The sequence below is a fragment of the Saccopteryx leptura genome, chromosome 7 (genome assembly GCF_036850995.1).
Source record: "Saccopteryx leptura isolate mSacLep1 chromosome 7, mSacLep1_pri_phased_curated, whole genome shotgun sequence".
NCBI classification, from domain to species: domain Eukaryota; kingdom Metazoa; phylum Chordata; class Mammalia; order Chiroptera; family Emballonuridae; genus Saccopteryx; species Saccopteryx leptura.
Window position 1 is genome coordinate 115,694,801 of NC_089509.1, and position 19,085 is coordinate 115,713,885.

The window sequence follows — 19,085 nt, forward strand, 5'->3', positions numbered from 1 at the left end:
AGCTCATGACCCTCCTGAGGCTACTGCCCGGGTCAAAGGCCCTCAGCAGCCTTGGGGTACCGTGCCAAACACTCTACTCCAGGCAGACGGACCACTGGAGGGCTGGACGAGGCTATCGCCACCCATCAGGTACTTCCGACACATTCTATTAGTGCCGTCAAAGACAGCATGAGCTTTGCTGATGACCACCTGATTGAAACCTCTGGGTGTGTGTGTGTGTGTGTGTGTGTGTGTGTGTGTGTGTGCGTGTGTGTGTGTTTTACACCAACTGCTAAGCCACACCACTCATGCAGGTTTTTTTCACGCTTAAGATAGTTTAATTTTAAGTGTTTATATTTTTAGTGTCTTGATTTTTACTGAGATTTCTTTTCATCTTGGTTTGCCATTCAATCTACCTGCCATTTTTTCTACAGCTTCAAGTCAATGATTAAAATGTTGAACACATCCCTGTTACATAACCAGCCGTTGGGGTCCACAAAAAGACCACTGACATCCATTTCTCTAACCCAATACCCCACCAACCGTGTCGGAGGACAAATAAAGCTCTTCAGGGTCGAAGGTTGGACCTCAATAGAGATTGCTGCGACCATCCCTTTAATAACCCACGACGGGTTCTGCCCAAGACGGACAACAAGCCCAACAGGTGGTAGGGTCTTTGCCCAGCTCTGGTCGTCTGTCACTAGACGCCAGCTCTCCACAAGGACATAAATATGAGGGCTGATTTCCACAGCAGGTTCTCCTTGTACCGAGGGAGTAACCTGATAGGCCGGGGTACGATTCATTTAGCTAACTACAGGCTCATGGATTTCTCCAGCTTTCTCAGGCTTCAACTCCTACTCAGCAATGGCCAGTTCTGTGTCATTGCTTTGTTCATTCTCACAGATGAGGATAATTTCAAAGTAGAAGATACCCTCACTATAAAAATTCAGCAGCTAAACAGATATTAGCATAAACTAGTTGAGTTTTTTTCTTTTTAATTTTCATTATTGAATATTTAAGATCTAAATTAGATCCCCCTTCTCCAGAAAAACCATTCAATCTTTAAAAGTACGTTAAAGTTACCTTTTTGTTTGTAGTTCAATGTTGGCTGCATCCATTTCACTCAGCAAATGACAGGGGACTTTGTACCTCGGGTTAGCGTGAGCTGTGAACAAAATGTCACGGCCTTGGGCTGACTGGCCGAACCCAGCTGCGGAGAGGCTGCAGGGAGGCCGGGAGGGGCTGCCCGGGGCCAGGGAAGCCCTGCCTGCCTGCCCACCCGCCCACCGGCCTGCTGCCCTCACCTGCCCGCCAGCCTGCCTGCCCTCACGCCTGCCCGCCCGCCCGCCCGCCCGCCCGCCTGCCTGCCCTCACGCTTGCCCACCCGCCAGCCTGCCTGCCCTCACGCCCGCCTGCCCTCGCGCCCGCCTGCCCGCCTGACTTGCTGGCCTGCACGAACACCCAGCTTCAGGGGATCTCAGCTCCATCCAAAAAGTGAAAACATTAAATTAGGGAAAGGTAAACAGTTCTTTCAGCCAAGCTAGAAGAATCCCACTTCTTCAACTCTCTTTATACTTTTAAAAAAGCATACCCATCGGTTTCTTCCTGATAACTGTAATAATTTAGCACTGTAAAAATTCTGAAAGTTGTTTTTAAAAATGTAACAGAAATTGGCCCTGGCCGGTTGGCTCAGTGGTAGAGCGTCGGCCTGGCGTGCAGGGGATCCGGGTTCGATTCCCAGCCAGGGCACATAGGAGAAGCGCCCATTTGCTTCTCCACCACCCCTCCTTCCTCTCTGTCTCTCTCTTCCCCTCCTGCAGCCAAGGCTCCATTGGAGCAAAGATGGCCTGGGCGCTGGGGATGGCTCCTTGGCCTCTGCCCCGGGCGCTAGAGTGGCTCTGGTCACGGCAGAGCGTCGCCCCGGAGGGGCAGAGCGTTGCCCCTGGTGGGCGTGCCGGGTGGATCCCGGTCAGGTGCATGCGGGAGTCTGTCTGACTGTCTCTCCCCGTTTCCAGCTTAAGAAAAAAAAAAAATGTAACAGAAATTGATGTTACCTATAATTCCACTCCCAAGAGATACTGCTAAAAGCTGGTATATGTACATCTGGTCCTTTGTCCATACTACCCAATGTGTCTTGTACATACACTTATTTAAAGCAATTAAATTTGTTACAAGATGGAATTGTATCCATCAAATTTGCAACTTGCTTTTCCATTGCACTTATTATTTTTCAAAGCTTTAAATGACTGCACAGTAGTCCATTCTTTAAATAGCTTAATTAATCTAACCCATTTTTTTCTGTTAGACATTTAGGTGATTTCTAGTAGTCATTATTACAAAATAATGGCAGTAACAAACATCTTTGAACATAAACATTTATACTCAGTTCTAATTATTTCAAGACAAATCTGCAGAAGTAGCATTAATTTAAGGGTTTTAAACACACGCGGCCAAAACTGGCTGTGCTACTTTATCTGTCCGCCAGCTGCTGAGGAAGTCAGCTGCTGACCCGGCTCTCAGAAACATCTGACTCAGTAGGAAGTGTGTCACCTCGATGCTGTTCCGACTCCCATTTTTGATTACAGGTTAGGTTTAAAATTTTTGGCCCTGGCCGGTTGTCTCAGTGGTAGAGCATCGGCCTGGCGTGCAGAAGTCCCGGGTTTGATTCCCGGCCAGGGCACACAGGAGAAGCGCCCATTTGCTTCTCCACCCCTCCCCCTCTCCTTCCTCTCTCTCTCTCTCTTCCCCTCCCGCAGCCAAGGCTCCATTGGAGCAAAGATGGCCCGGGCGCTGGGCATGGCTCCTTGGCCTCTTCCCCAGGCACTAGAGTGGCTCTGGTCGCAACAGAGCGACGCCCCGGAGGGGCAGAGCATCGCCCCCTGGTGGGCATGCTGGGTGGATCCCGGTCGGGCGCATGCGGGAGTCTGTCTGACTGTCTCTCCCTGTTTCCAGCTTCAGAAAAATACAAAAAAAAAAATACAAAAAATAAACACAAAATTTGAAAAGTTTATTGGTTTGTTCCTACTTCTTTATTTTTAAGTTGCTTATTTATATCCTTTTCCCAGTTTACTCCTGAGGACAATGGAATATACGTAAGAGCACACTCCAGATAGGGGAGATGTATTTGCTGTGTATCTTGCTGGTTTTAACTAGCTTATCATTTGCCTCTTGATATTGTTTAAGGCTTATTTATAACATTTCCTTAATTTTTTATTTCTTTTCTTTTAAGTTTAGAAAGGTCTTTCCTATCTTAAGATCAGAAAAATATTTATATTTATACATATTAAGGTTCCTTTTTTACATAAACATTAAAAGAACTATAATTTTAGTCAAGTGATTAGTATAATTTTAAACAGTGATTAGGATAATCATAACATTATGTTTTTACTGAGAGAGCAAATTTTCCTCCATTAGACCCTTCTTCAACTTTCATTAATTTACATTAATCTTCATAAATTTTAGAGTCACTTTGTTCTATTCTTTCTTCCCCCAAAATAGTCTATCAGAGTTTTGGCTGGACCTTTATTCACTTCCTGAGCAAATTAGAAAACTGTCGTTTACTACATATTCCAATTATGTACATATTAAATTTCAACTTAGTGGAAAAGATAATACATTTATATAATTGTTCCACAATGTATTTATCAGAACCATTACCGTATCTACTTCTCCCCTTAGAAAAATATAAAGTCCTTTCTGGTTATGTAACTGTTTCAGATGCAGAAAGTTAATTTCCTTTGACTGTATTAACTGCTTTTTTTTTTAACTGATCTTAGACAGAGGAAGAGAGAGAGTGAGAAAGTGACAGGAACACCAATCTGTTCCTGTCTGTGCCCTGACCGGGGAGCAACCTGGCAATCTCTGTGCTTTGGGACAATGCTCTAACTGGCCAGGGCACTTTAGTCTTAGTCTTTATAAAAATGATCATTATTCTCATCCTCTAACAAAACTATCCTCATCTCTAATCACATATATGTCTCCATCTAAAGAGCTTTCCTAGTGAGGATTTTTTACATTTGAGTAGACCTTGGGAAGTGATCAAAGTCTTACAGATTGATTCATGTTAGTGGCTTTAATTAAAAAATTTATCACTGTCTCAACATTTAATCTCCTTGGGATGAGTTCTCTTAGAAGGTTCAAGAAAGAGTACTTCAAAGACATTTCAATGGCTCAGAGAACAAACACATTCCCTTGAGAGAAAGGAAACAGGAGTGAAAGTAGGAGGGGACATATGGAAGTAAGACCAAGGCCACTGACAACACAAAGGCACCACATGACCAAACGATGGGGCTAGGCCTGGGGGTCGGGCAGCCGCACTCAGACGTGCCCGCCCACAGCCGCACTCAGACGTGCCCGCCCACAAGAGCCACTCGTCCAGTGTGTGTAAGCTGGGAAAATAAATTATGTTAGTAGAAAAATATGAACTTAAAATATAACAGGCCCTGGCCTGACCTGTGGTGGCGCAGTGGATAAAGCGTCGACCTGGAAATGCTGAGGTCACCGGTTCAAAACCCTGGGCTTGCCTGGTCAAGGCACATATGGGAGTTGATGCTTACAGCTCCTCCCCCCTTCTCTCTCTCTGTCTCTCCCTCTCCTCTCTAAAAAAATGAATAAATAAAAAATTAAAAAAAAAAAAAAAAAAAAAAAAAAAATATAACAGGCCCTGGCCGGTTGGCTCAGTGGTAGAGCATTGGACTGGCGTGCAGGAGTCCCGGGTTCGATTCCCGGCCAGGACACACAGGAGAGGCGCCCATCTGCTTCTCCACCCCTCCCCCTCTCCTTCCTCTCTGTCTCTCTCTTCCCCTCCCGCAGCCAAGGCTCCATTGGAGCAAAGTTGGCCCGGGTGCTGAAGATGGCTCTATGGCCTCTGCCTCAGGTGCTAGAATGGCTCTGGTTGCAATAGAGCGACGCCCCAGATGGGCAGAGCATCGCCCCCTGGCGGGCGTGCCAGGTGGATCCCAGTCAGGCACATGCGGGAGTCTGTCTGACTGCCTCCCGGTTTCCAACTTCAGAAAAATACAAAAAAATAAAAAATAAAAAATAAATATAACATACTGTTGGGTTTCTTTTGGCATCATGCATTTCTTACTTTAGCTTAAAAATACTGTGTTTTTAAACGTTCCAAGAGTAAACCTCCTTTTAAAAGGGTAACAATACAAATCACATTTTTTTTTCTTTTTGTATTTTTCTGAAGTTGGAAACGGGGAGGCAGTCAGACAGACTCCCGAATGCGCCCGACTGGGATCCACCCGGCACGCCCACCAGGGGGCGATGCTCTGCCCATCCGGGGCGTCGCTCTGTTGCGACCAGAGCCATTCTAGCATCTGGGGCAGAGGCCATGGAGCCATCCCCAGCGCCCGGGACATCTTTGCTCCAATGGAGCCTTGGCTGCGGGAGGGGAAGAGAGAGACAGAGAGGAAGGAGAGGGGGAAGGGTGGAGAAGCAGATGGGCGCTTCTCCTGTGTGCCCTAGCCGGGAATCAAACCCGGGACTTCTGCACACCAGGCCGACGCTCTACCACTGAGCCAACCGGCCAGGGCCCAAATCACATTTAATATTTATATTTTAAAGTCATCAACCTAAACAAACAGGAACATTTTTCTTTCCATACCTTCGGGGGGTCTCTGCAGCTGGGACTTCCGGTAAAATAACATGTAGGCACTCTCTTTGCCCTGAAATTGCTGCTCAATATCTTTTTCCTCAATGGGCTGGACCTTGGAATCATTTATATCAAACCAGTGGGGGCAGGACGGTCCATCGTTCAATCCTGGAGATTCTAAATTAAGTGTCTTGAAAATCTGTTGCTCCTTCCTTTGGAAGTCAGACTCGGCTTGCAGAGAACAGTTCTTCAACAGACTAACTGTATTTTTATCTGAACTGAGTAGAAATAGCTGAGAATGAAGCTGTAAGAACTAGACAGAAACAAAAACCAAATATTAGGTTAACGATTTTCTTTTAAGTAGAAATTATTTTTAAAATCTTTCATCTTCCTTTTTGTTATTAGATATTTTAACTTGACCTTTATTTTTGGCCTGGCCAGCTAGGATGAAAAAAATTCATTTGGGCCATAATAAAACATTTAACAGAAATCAGAGTTCTGCTTGAGTGTGGTAGTGCAGTAGATAGAGCCTAAGGATGCTGAGGCCCCTGGCTCAAAACCCCGAAGTCCTGGGCTTGAGCGTGGGCTTGCCAGCTCGAGGGCAGGGTCGCAAGATTGAGTGCAGGACCATCAACATGATCCAAGGTCTCCGGCTGGAAGCCCAAGGTTTCAGGTTGAGTCCAGGGTCACTGGCTCAGCCAGGGGTCACTGGCTCGGCTTGAGCTCCCACCCAAGGCACAAATAAGAAGCAATCAATAGACAACTATGAGTTGATGCTTCTCTCTTTCTCTCTAAAAAATCAGAGTTCTCTCTGTTAAATAATCTGTTACATCATGAAAGAATGTTGTCATGTCACAATCTAAAAATATTTTAATTATACCTCAATAATGCTATTTTTTAAAAAGTACTTTACAGGAACAGATTAGGTAGAACAAACAGTCTTGAAATATTTAAAACAATCTAAACAAAGAAAGCACAAAACAAAGACAATAGCACAGTGAAGCCTTAGAGAAGAAAATTTCAAAACTAGTGACTCAGACAAACTCTTCTGGATTAAGGTAGTAATTGAGCCTAATTATTGTTCAACATTAACTACCTTGAATGTGTTCTGTCCTGGTAGCTGTCAGCTAACTTGGGAAACTGCAGCATACACAGGCTTAAGCCTTAATCCAAAGACCATTTCTCAGGCTCCTCCGGCTGAAGGGTCAGGAAGAAGACACTGTTCTGTCCCCCCTGCCCACCCCTTCTCCCTGCCTTCTCTCCTCTCCGTTATACAGGAAAGTACCCGGCAGGTACACATACCACTGGCTGAGCCAGCCACCATCATGGAAAGGAAGGCGAACACCTTCTCTTGGGAAGAAATACTGTGTGGTCATGCCATCTTTCACGTCAAGTATTATCTTATCACAAATAGAAGGGCATGCGGCCTATGACATGTATATAACACTGTATAACAGGTGGTAAAATAGTTTTGTAGCTAACCTGTTTAGGTGCAATAAAAGATCAACAATTTGAAACCTGTGAGTAGTGAGTGATCTTACTGTATAGCCAATTTTTAATTTGTTGGGTAGATGAGGGGTAATCCTTCTAGGCTGCACACTTCAGTGCAGTTTGCTCCCAGTACCGGAGGAGAACTGCCACTGAACTGGCCCTGCTGATAAAAATGCCAACCTCGCCCTGGCCGGTTGGCTCAGCGGTAGAGCGTCGGCCTAGCGTGCGGAGGACCCGGGTTCGATTCCCGGCCAGGGCACACAGGAGAAGCGCCCATTTGCTTCTCCACCCCTCCGCCGCGCTTTCCTCTCTGTCTCTCTCTTCCCCTCCCGCAGCCAAGGCTCCATTGGAGCAAAGATGGCCCGGGCACTGGGCATGGCTCTGTGGCCTCTGCCTCAGGTGCTAGAGTGGCTCTGGTCGCAACATGGCGATGCCCAGGATGGGCAGAGCACCGCCCCCTGGTGGGCAGAGCGTCGCCCCTGGTGGGCGTGCCGGGTGGATCCCGGTCGGGCGCATGCGGGAGTCTGTCTGACTATCTCTCCCTGTTTCCAGCTTCAGAAAAATGAAAAAAAAAAACAAAAAAAACAAAAAAAAGCCAACCTCTAGATAAAGTAAGGAAAACTGTTTGCAGAGCAACCAAAAGCAAGTCTAAAGTGGAGGAAGCATAATCCTTCAAAAAAAGAGAAGCAAGCTCGATGAGCTCCACATAAACACACTGCCTCTCAGTCCGTATCAGTGCACAGGGCAGGGAAGTCAAGCAGAGCCTCAATAAACCCAAGGATACTACAGTCATCGCGTGTTCTCCAAGCACAAGGGAATCAACCAGAAATCAACTTATAGATATAACAAAAAGGTAACCAGAAATCCTCCACATATTGGGAAATTAAGCAACACATTTCCAAAATACTGTGGTCAAGGAAAGAATCACAAGGCAATGACAAAATATTTTGAACTAAATGATAATGAAAACACATCAAATTTAGGTATAGCTGAATTGTGATTAGAAGGAAATTTATAGCTTTAAAAGCATGTGTTGAACCACAGAAAGCACTGCTCTAGAGACTGAGTTGAGAGATGGCACTGCAAGCGGAGGCTACTTCCCAGGAGAGCTGATGCTTTGTTCCTTAAGGAAGATGCACTCCATATTAACAGAATAAAAGAGAAAAACGATATGATCCTTCCAGTATGTAAAACAAACTGCATTTGATAAAAATTCAACCCCAAGATGAAACCATCAGTCAAGGATGAATAAAAGCTAACTTCCTCAAACTTAACACTGAGACACTGACCTAATCATTTAAAATGAAGACCTTGGCCTGGCTGGTTTGCTCAGTGGTGGAGCGTGGCCTGGAGTGCAGGAGTCCCGGGTTCGATTCCCAGCCAGGGCACACAGGAGAAGCGCCCATCTGCTTCTCCACCCCTCCCCCCTCCTTCCTCTCTGTCTCTCTCTTCCCCTCCCGCAGCTAAGGCTCCACTGGAGCAAAGTTTGCCCGGGCGCTAAGGATGGCTCTGTGGCCTCTGCCTCAGGCGCTAGAATGGCTCTGGATGCAACAGAGTGACGCCCCAGATGGGCAGAGCATCGCCCCCTGGTGGGCGTGCCGGGTGGATCCCGGTCGGGCGCATGCGGGAGTCTGTCTGACTGCCTCCCCGTTTCCAACTTCGGAAAAATACAAAAAAAAAAAAAAATTAAAATTAAAATGACCATAAAACGTTCCATGAACTCCGGTCACTAAGCTACATTCACTTATGAACTGTGATCTGACTTAAAGACGCACCTGAGCACTCCCTGAAGTACGTGAGCTCTCTGCTCCCGTAAGAAACAGCTCTGAGTCATGCATTATGTGTTCTGCTGCTCTGCTTGTTTTCGGTCGAGTTATCTCTTACTTCTGGCAGTACCAGTTCTTGCATCTGATTTTACAGCCTAGGAAACCAGACCACCAAGTTTACCAGAACTGTGCATGTATAAAAGAAAGATCACGTGAAATGTAGGTGAATACCTGAAGATATTTCTCTGAGTAAAATGGTGTTAGGGTATGAACTTTGTGACTCTTCTTTGCTGTTGTGATTAAAAAGCCTTCCCTCTTTTGCTTACTTCTTGATTCTATAATAAATTACTTAATTTAATTAATACTTAATAAGTAAGTTAACTGAATTCTAAGCATTAAACAAAAACACTGATTTTATTTTCACGTAATTTAAATTTCCTTCTGCAAAGGAGTCTGCATTGCTGGGATAGTAATGTTTCCTGGGCAAAGGGCATTCTGTAAGAATGTCATGTATTACCTTTCTCAGTGGTCCATACTGTTTTCTGTACTTCTTGTTCCAAGATACTCCTGTCTTTTTCAGAAGTTTCTGGCCCAGCTGATCAACAAGAATTAGATTACTCTCCTCCTTGTGAAAGAAAGACAAAGTCATTGAAGAAAATCTGATGAGATATAACAGTAACAATAAGTTCAAAGGGACCAACAGAATTAAAGGTGCTTCTAACAGCAAACATGTAAGTAGATCCATCATAATTACTTCAAAATAAAAAGTTTTCTAAAAAGTAAATTAAACATCAGTTTAAAACACTTGAACTTTGCCACATTCCATGTGCCAAATTTAAACATTTAAGGAGCAATATCCAAAGAGTATCCTGAGGTATAGTAAATTTCTCATATTATGTAGGACTTTTAGAAGAAATATTTAAATATAAAGAAGTTCTAACAGAGGGTAAAAAGTGACCAATACAGGGTGAAATATGTCCCCTACCTTCACTAAAATTCCTATATTGAATCTTTAACCCTCAAAATTTCAACTGTGACTATTTTTGGATAGGGCCTTTAAAAGTTAAAATGAGGCCACAGTGTGCGCCCTAGCCCAATCTGACTGGTGTCCTGAAGAGGAAATCTGGACACCCACAGACACTAGAGATGCACATGCACAGAAGGCCTGTGAGGACACAGGGGGAAGGCAGCCCTCGACCAGCCACGGAGAGAGGCTTCAGAAGAAAGCAAACCTGCCAACTCCTGGATGTTGGACTTCCAGCCTCCTGAGCTGTGAGAAAATAAATTTCTGTTCCTTCAAGCCACCCATAACAAGTATTTTGTTATGACAACCCTAGCAGACTAATACAATGACCACAGACCAATCGGTTAAGGGACTCAGCTTAGTTCTCAGTAAAGAACTATAAAAAACTGTTTATTGAAAATGAATAAATAAATGAAAGGAAACCTACCATCGTTACAACAGGGTGCTGAGCAAACATTAAAAGTCACCTATGTGAGGTGTCACCAATATAAGGAGTGAAAAAGGGGGACATAACTTTAGGTCCTACGACTGTTAAAGAACACTGCAGGAAACGGTAAGCTCTAAAATACATAGCATGGTAAGTGAATCCCAATCCTATTTAAAATGACAATAGTAATCCCAAAGACACCCCAACCCACTCCCAACAGACGTGCACAAACACGGAGGAGACGGAACGCAGAGAGCACACGTCAGTGTCACCAATGCCTGAGTGTTTGCTTTATTCACACTTACTTTCTTCACACAGTTTCTAGTTTTCTTTCTCTCTCAAGTATTCTACCATGATTATATGTTTTCTTTAGAACCAGAAACTTTCCAATAGAAGAAAAGTTTAAAAATAGACATAACAGCCAAAAGAAAAAGACAATATCAGGTCTACCAAGTCAATCTCCGAGATCAGATGAGATCAGGCCGTTCCGGGTGGTATGGCCGTAGACATCAGCCCCATTTCCATACATCTGACACGCACGCGCACACACTCACTCTACCTCGGATAAGATTGCTTTTAGAAGCATCAGTGGATCTTCACTCTGAACACCTTCCAAATTCACATCTGGCTGACTCTTTTTCTCCTAGGAAAGTAAAAAATTAAAAGTTTCTATCACAAAGGGGAACCCTGTGTATAGATTGTCCACCCACTATACAGTACACTTGAAAACTAATACAAAATAAAATGGGATGTAAGCTAAAATTGAAAATAAAAGCATTTTTAAAAATTTAAAAAAAAAAAAAGGTTCTCTCACTAATCCCTTAAAAGGTAATTTACAAAATAGGAACATTTACGCTATGGAGGTTTCATGATGGAGAAATGACAATAAAAACAATACAATGTGTCCAGGACTTTGGCTTCCAGGTCCGGCGGAATAAGCCCAGACAGCCGTTTTAACCACTCCGGCCTCTTCTACAATGAGAACAGCGAGTGGTTCAAGCCCACGGCACCCGGGAGCCGCGGCACCTTCCCGCTCAGCGCGTTCCGCCCTGCTGGCCTTCAGCGTCATTCTGCTCAGAACACCCTCTGGTCTTCGTCCAATGTGTCCTCTTGTGTCGGCCTAACAAAATCTGAGCCCCCTTTGCAGGCTCAGCTCAAACACTTCCCTCTGCTTCTGAATCCCCGTTTTCAACCCCATTCTATCAAGTTACTGGGAACGTGTCAAAATTCCTAGTATGGCACTTTTAATGATTTATTTTTTCATACATGTCATCTTGCAAAAGTATTTTAAATTGGCTTAAAACCATATATTTAAATTGACCTAAACAATTAACACAAGACAAAAATTGTGAATAAACAGTAGAACAATATGGCAGACTAAATACAACCGTCCTGCTGTAAATTACTAAAAATGCTAGATGAAATAAAACAGAAACAAAAACCTTGCACTAAACACATGCTGAGCTAGCTGGGGAACAGGAGGAAAACCCTCGGCCTCAGGCAGGGGGACCAGCAGGGAGGTGCAGAGACGAGGCTGCCGGCTGCCCCGTGGTGGTGACACGGGCTCCCAACATGCGCTCAGACCCGACAGGGTCCGGGAGACCAAGCCCAGGGATCGACCGTAGGAGGGAACGGAAAAGCAGTGTGGAGAGCAAAGCCCAAGGCAGTAGGCCCGCCTGCCCTCCCGAGCCACGTCAGAGGCCCGGCGGAGCCCGGCCCAGCTAGAAAAGACAGCCCAAGTCTGAAGGAGGGAGCACAGAACCGCAGAGACAGCCGGAACCACAACCCAGAAGCAAGGCGGACCCTTGAGACACACTGCCTCACTGCAGCGTGACGCCCCCTCTCCGTGCGTGGCCTCAACGGTACGCTTGAAGATGAGACTGTGAATAACATTTTATGCGCCAAAGGGCTGAGGATAAATCCCACCAGCTAAAAGAGTGCCCAAGATCTGGCCCAGCTGAGGACAAGCTGCAGCAGCCACGGGAGGCGGAGAACTCGCCACAGTGGAGGCGGAGCTGGCAGAGGACAGCACGCTGTCCAAGGCTGAAGAGACATGGCAACGCTGGAAAAAGGAGACAACAGATGGAGGCATAGCGGGAGGAAAATAAACAAGAACAAGGAGAGAGCTACAAGGGGTGAGGCAGGGAAAAGTAAATGAAGAGAATAATAAATACGGATCAGCCCTGCTCACAAGCTCCTATCAGAATGGAATAAAGGCTGCAAACCCATCTTCTAGAGAGAATGGGGAAGAAAGCGAACACAACTGCGGGAGAAGGTGGAGAGGATGCTGTACAGAACACAAACACGCTGCTCCAGGGCCCTGGAAATGGGACAGCGGAGGGAAGGAAGGTCACACGGTGAGATCAGCTCACACTCAGCACGGACACACGGAGGGCTGCACAAAACCAGAGGAGAAGCGTCTCTCCATCTGAGCGCGATGTGCCCAGCACCCTGGTGTCCTGACAGATGAGGCACAAGCGTCTGAGAGTGAGGCTTGTACGGCTTGCTCAGCCCAGAACCGGAGCTCCAGCAATGACAGAAGTGGAAGGCGAAGGACTGGAAGACGTGCACAGACTGTCTTTGCCCAAAGACACCCAAAACCTAAGAAGACTTAGCAAGATGCTGGCTATAGAATCAGTATGCTAAAATTAACTGCATTCCCATACACTGGCCACAGACAGTTTGAAAATACAAAGTACAGATCTAGCCACAGAGAACATCACCCTGGTAAACATTTTCCTGGTAGAACAGTTTGGCTTTTCTAATATTCAAACTATAGGAAACATACACATCTCGCAATACACTCCAAGTCCAACTGACGGAGCATCAGAAATACACAGATGTTGTGAAAAGCAAACTGAACGTCAACAAATGTGCATCTTGAAGTTCGGGGGCACCAAGAGAAGCCATAGTACTACATGTGAGCAACTATTCATTAACACTATTAACTATCTGATAATCTGAATGATATGTTCTAAGCATTCTACATCCTACCATAATGGTCTGTATATTACATTTAACTGCTTTAGTTACATTTAAAAAGCTGATTGAGAGCTTGGGGTTGGTGGGTGATATAATTGCAAATAACTGCAAATAATTGGAACTAGATTCTCAGTTTGGGTTTTTCCTCAGAACTTCTGCAAGTTTTTTTTCTTGAAAATATTAAAAACTTTTTCATGAAACATTATAGAAGCTCTAAAAAATGAAGACACATTGTTTTTATATGTAGACTAAAACCCCCACTATGTATGTGTGTGTGAGAGAGAGAATACTGACAAGCTGATTCTAGAAGTGTTCATAGGAGCATCAAAGCCAGGACAGGACCTGACCTGTGGTGGCGCAGTGGATAAAGCGTTGACCTGGAAACGCTGAGGTCGCCAGTTTGAAACCCTGGGCCTGCATGGTCAAGGCACATATGGGAGTTGATGCTTCCAGCTCCTCCCCCCTTCTCTCTCTCTCCCTCTCTCTCTCTCCTCTCTAAAAAAAAATGAATTAAAAAAAAAAAAAAGCCAGGACAGGCCCCCACCCCCACAGAATAGCACCCAGGGAGTCCTTGTCTACCAGGTATCAGGACTTCTTCTAAAACTACAGAAATTAACAACACGGCATCTGCCAAGGAACAGAGAAAAAGAACAAAGGAACAGAAAAGAGAGCCCCAAAATGGATTCACACATAAACAATTGATACAATAGGAATGGCACTGTACATTGGTGGGCAAAACCTGAATTATTCAATAAGTGGTAAAGAGCAGTTGGGTACTCAAATGAGAAAAAAAACCCCTCAAACCATTCATAGGAAACCATTCCGAGAAGAATGAAGTGTTCAATGTAAATGAGAAACAAACTTAACTTCAGAGGGGCACACACAAAACAATATATAGATGATGTACTACAGAACTGTACACCTGAAACCTCTCTCATTTCATTAACCAGTGTTGCACCAATAAATTAATAATAAAATAAATTAAAATGCCCCCCCACCCCCACAGGAAGAAATCTTCCTCTTTGGTTGGCGCCATGAGACAGACGGAAAGCTCCGGAGTGATTCTGAGGGAAGGAGACCTGAGCGACAGGCTCAGTGAGCCTAACACATGACCCCGGGCTTGACGCCACAGGAGGGAAAGAACGCGATAAAGAGTCTGATCAGACACCTGGTGAAACTGACAGACGACATGTTAGATAAAAACATCCTGTCAGCATTGAAGCTCCTGGTTCTGATCTGCACTCATGTAAAGGAATGTCCTTGTTTTCATGAGATAAGCACCGAAGTATTTAGGGGTACACTTAATTTCAAATGGCTTAGCACTAATAATCATAATGTCAACTGTGTGTTTATGTGTATGTGTGTGTACACAGAGTCTGTGCTTGCACAGATGTGGCAAAATGTTAACAACTGGAGAATCTAGGTGAAGACTGCACAGGCAGTGTTTGTACTATGCTGGTTATGTTTCTGTAAGTGTGAAATTATTTAGAAATAAAAATTCAAGACTTCCACCTATACTAACTTTCAATGCCTTTAAAAGTATTCTATAAAAATACAATAAATGGCAAAACATTATCGTCACCAATAACAGGACTAGAAAAGAAAAAAACATTCAAATATACTTCTAAACTAGTATCTGTGCTCACTTGAAGTTGCCAGTTTCCCAAATGATCGACATCTTTAATGTACACATGATAATGTCCTCCATAGCAACCACCTTTGTGAATAATAACCGAGAAGAGGTCGTACATATATTCCAAGTCCTCCAGGTCACTCTATGAGAGAAAAGAACATAAACACTGACACAGTTTACACAAAGCGAGACGATACATAAGCAAAGGGAAATAGAATTTTAACTATTGAAATTAATAAAAATTTCACTGCTTATTATAATTATTTAAGGGTAAATTAAAATAAGTGTGAACACTTGACTTTAAATTTTAAAATTCCTAGTTCTTAGAAAATTATCTAGCATTGATCCAATACCAAACATTACCCCAACCAAATTCTGTATCTGGGTTAAACACAAAAACATAAACCCAAACAAGATGCCGTTTTTATGTACTGTGGCTAAGATCACATAAGCCAATGCACACTACCCTATCAGTGAGTCATCTATCAGTCTTAGCAAACCTGTCTTTGTATGATACCTATTGTTCTGGTCTATAAATATGCTCTTTAGCTGAATTTTTCCTATATTCCATCTAGATTTGTTACGTGCCTCTAAGTCAAGGCCATGGCCACCATCTGTCACTGCACCTGACACTTCAGTCCTCTGCATACAAGAGGAATTTAGCAATTGTGAAAACTAGCTGGTTTTGTTTAGAGGCAGGTTAGTGGAATGAAAAGGTTTTTCTTTTTTTTTTTTTTCTTTATTCATTTTAGAGAGGAGAGGAGAGATAGAGAGAGAGAGAAGAGGAGGAAGAGCAGGAAGCATCAACTCCCATATGTGCCTTGACCAGGCAAGCCCAGGGTTTAAAACTGGCGACCTCAGTGTTCCAGGTTAACGCTTTATTCACTGCGCCACCACAGGTCAGGCAGGTTTTTATCTTGATTCTTAATTCTATGATTCAACTTTTTTATAATTAATGTACTCTATAATTATGACTGATCCAACAGATGAACACCTATACGGGCATTTAAAGAAAAATCTACTTGAGCTTAAGAGATATTTTGCATATGGGTGCTATTTGAAAGGGTGCCAATTATCTGAGGATCTTGGTTGCTTAAAAAATAATACTTTTTGCCTGACCTGTGGTGGCGCAGTGGATAAAGCATTGACCTGGAACACAGGTCGCTGGTTCAAAAAATAATACTTTTAAAATAAGCAGCATTTTTTAAATGTCTGGTTCAGGCAAAAGACAAGAGAGATATAAAGATGCTAAGTGATCTCTTTTTTCATTAATACAGACATCAAAATGAAATAATTCTGAAGTGCTCAATGTTTTATTTATTTGTTTTGTTATTTCAAAGTATGTTAAAATTGTTGGACAAACTGCTTCGTAGAAAATGACAAACGGGCCCTGGCTGGTTGGCTCAGTGGTAGAACGTCAGCCTGGCGTGCGGAAGTCCCGGGTTTGATTCCCGGCCAGGGCACACAGGGGAGGCGCCCATCTGCTTCTCCACCCCTCCCCCTCTCCTTCCTCTCTCTCTCTTCCTCTCCCGCAGCCGAGGCTCCATTGGAGCAAAAGATGGCCCGGGCGCTGGGGATGGCTCCATGGCCTCTGCCCCAGGCGCTAGAATGGCTCTGGTCGCGACAGAGCGACGCCCCAGATGGGCAGAGCATCACCCCCTGGTGGGCATGCCGGGTGGATCCCAGTCAGGCGCATGCGGGAGTCTGTCTGACTGCCTCCCCGTTTCCAGCTTCAGAGAAATGCAAAAAAAGAAAAAAGAAAAGGATAAACATTTTCCTGTATGAGATGATGGATGTTAACAAAACCTACTGTGGCAATCAAGAAGAGTTAAATAAAAAGAACTGAGAACAAATCCCTACTTGGAAATTCAAAGGGACTGTAAGGAGCCAGTGGTTCTCGCTGGAAATGATTCTACCTGCTGCCCTGCCCCCAGAAGGCACGGACATGTGACAAAGTCTGAAGACATTTCTGTCACTAGGGAGGATGCTGCTGTCACCTAGCAGATAGAGCCAGGGACGCTGCTTCGCACCCCACAGCGCATGAGACACAGCACAGCGCCAAGGCCGAGACTGGAACAGGTCAACTGAGACCAGGTTGGTTTTTGGGTTCAACCCTGAGAAGGGGGAAAAAAAGAATTGGAAAATAAAAGAGTTCAAACCTGTTCACAAAAAGGCTTCAGATTGATCCGGAGAGGGAATGTATAACAGCTGGTTTCCTTGTACCGTTCACACTTCACAAAATCAAAATTAAATCTTAATAACGAAACAGTAAGAAAGGGCGGCAGCTTACGTAATTTGGCTGACTGTTAAAAAGAAAAGATTGTTTAGGTTTTTAAAAAGCAGTTTATAGAGAAGAATACATAATGTTTCTGAACATATAAAAAGGCAAGTTATGATACAATAAAAGAGAAGTATGTCCTTAAGTCACAAGCTCATCATGATGGACTGAATATAGATAGCCCTTGGTATAAACTCATCTAGTTCATAGGACTAACAGTGATCACTTGTTTACGCTTACACCTACACAGTAACGACCCGATCTTATGTTTTTAGTGTTCACCCCCTAAGATCAAAGCTTCCTGAAGAAGCATGTCATAACCGGGCCTTCCCTCTCTAACAGGCTTTCCTGCCCGAATCCGGGCCTTCCACCGTCTTCTTTTCATTTCCCAAGAACTGGAGCTCTTACTCCAGGGCCTCAGGAGCGTTTCAATGGAGCCCGACCCTGGAAATTACATGAAAAATTGCACATTTATATATTTTTCTGAAGAGAAAATCCAGCTTTCTTCAACCTTCAAAAGTGTCCTAACTCCCCAAATGTTAAGATCCACTGACTGGTGTTTTAGTTACTGTTCTTCAAAGCTGGTAAAAAAAACTTTTCTTAATTCCTTGCTTTAATACAAAACATGAAATTAAGCTGCTTTTTGTTTAAAAGTCACCAGCTTTTTCCAACCCCTTTGTACTAATGGCATGTGGGAGGGGGGGCAAAAAATCCTTCCCCATATATAAAATTACCCCAGATCACAAATATCTAACATTCCTAAAAATAAAACAGCAATCCTACAAATCGAGTGGATAATAAAAAGAAGTTAAATGATAAAAAGTGATTTAACCACACAGCAGATTTTTGAACAAGCTCGAAAAAATACATCTAAAACAACTAACTCAACTACAATGCGGCCGAGAAAGATGACCGCTCCGGACAGGGAAATCTGCATTACCTGAGGCGGTACAGCGACACCAAGATTCAGAATGCAACCAATCTCATGCAACCAGAATAGAATGTAATTTTTCAAGTATTAAGATCAAAACATTTCCACTAAAAAAGAATTAAACCAACGATATAAAAGGGACACGAAAGAGCTGCTTTTGTTTTAGCAAAAGGTTCGTTTTACTGATGTGCAAATTGAGTGAAACTAAAACTAAGAATGTAGTTAAGCATCTTTCCAAGACTTTTTATGCTCTGAATTTTATATTTATTTTGTTAAGACTGTAGTTGTAATGCCAAAGGTGAGATACAAAGTACATAAGCAAACAATGTATCGATACTGTAAAATAACTGCATGTGTAGCAATGAAGAAAGCTATCTATTTTCAGAGTAGCAGACAAAGAAAGTCCAACAAGCTTCTTAGTTGGCAGACATAAATCCATATTACCTTCTTCATAATGGTAATTTGAAAAAGCAAGTATGGTGGGGAGTTTATCAACAAAAGGTGTATTTAAGATACACTGAGGCCTGACCAGGTGGTGGTGCAGTGGGTAGAGCATTGGCCTGCAACTCTGAGGACCCAGGTTCAAAACCCTGAGGTCGCCGGCTGGCTTGAGTGCTGGCTCACCAGCTTGAGCACGGGGTCGGTGGCTTGAGCGTGGGATCATAGACATGACCCCCTGGTCACTGGCTTGAGCCCAAGGTCGCTGGCTTGAACACGGATCACTGGCTCGGCTGGAGCCCCCCAGTCAAGGCACGTATGAGAAACAATCAATGAACTAAGGTGCTGCAACTAAGCTGATGCTTCTCATCTCTCCCTTCCTGTCTGTCTGTCCCTTTCTCTCTTAAAAAAAAAAAAAAAAAAAAAAAAGAAACACTGACATACAAATTTTTCCTGGGAAAGAAGTTGAGAGAACTATTGGGCTGAAAGCTTAACAAATTCTTTACTATTGAAAATTAAGATGCAGAGCTGTATGAT

At 43.8% G+C, this 19,085-nt stretch overlaps 1 protein-coding gene across 7 annotated transcripts in view; it reads right to left on the bottom strand.

Annotated features, from left to right (window-relative positions):
- USP40 (ubiquitin specific peptidase 40) overlaps positions 1-19,085 on the bottom strand; it is a 75,983-nt gene that overhangs the window by 46,895 nt on the left and 10,003 nt on the right. For 3 of the 7 annotated variants that reach the window (XM_066346331.1, XM_066346333.1, XM_066346335.1), the window contains 6 exons: positions 17,061-17,204; positions 14,915-15,043; positions 10,846-10,929; positions 9,353-9,460; positions 5,591-5,891; positions 1,063-1,144 (listed from right to left, as the gene is read on the bottom strand). In XM_066346331.1, the coding sequence (XP_066202428.1) occupies positions 1,063-1,144; positions 5,591-5,891; positions 9,353-9,460; positions 10,846-10,929; positions 14,915-15,043; positions 17,061-17,204 (848 nt within the window). Of the gene's footprint in view, positions 1-1,062; positions 1,145-5,590; positions 5,892-9,352; positions 9,461-10,845; positions 10,930-14,914; positions 15,044-17,060; positions 17,205-19,085 lie in introns of those variants that run through there. The other 4 variants (XM_066346334.1, XM_066346336.1, XM_066346337.1 and 1 more) reach the window with 4 other exon arrangements.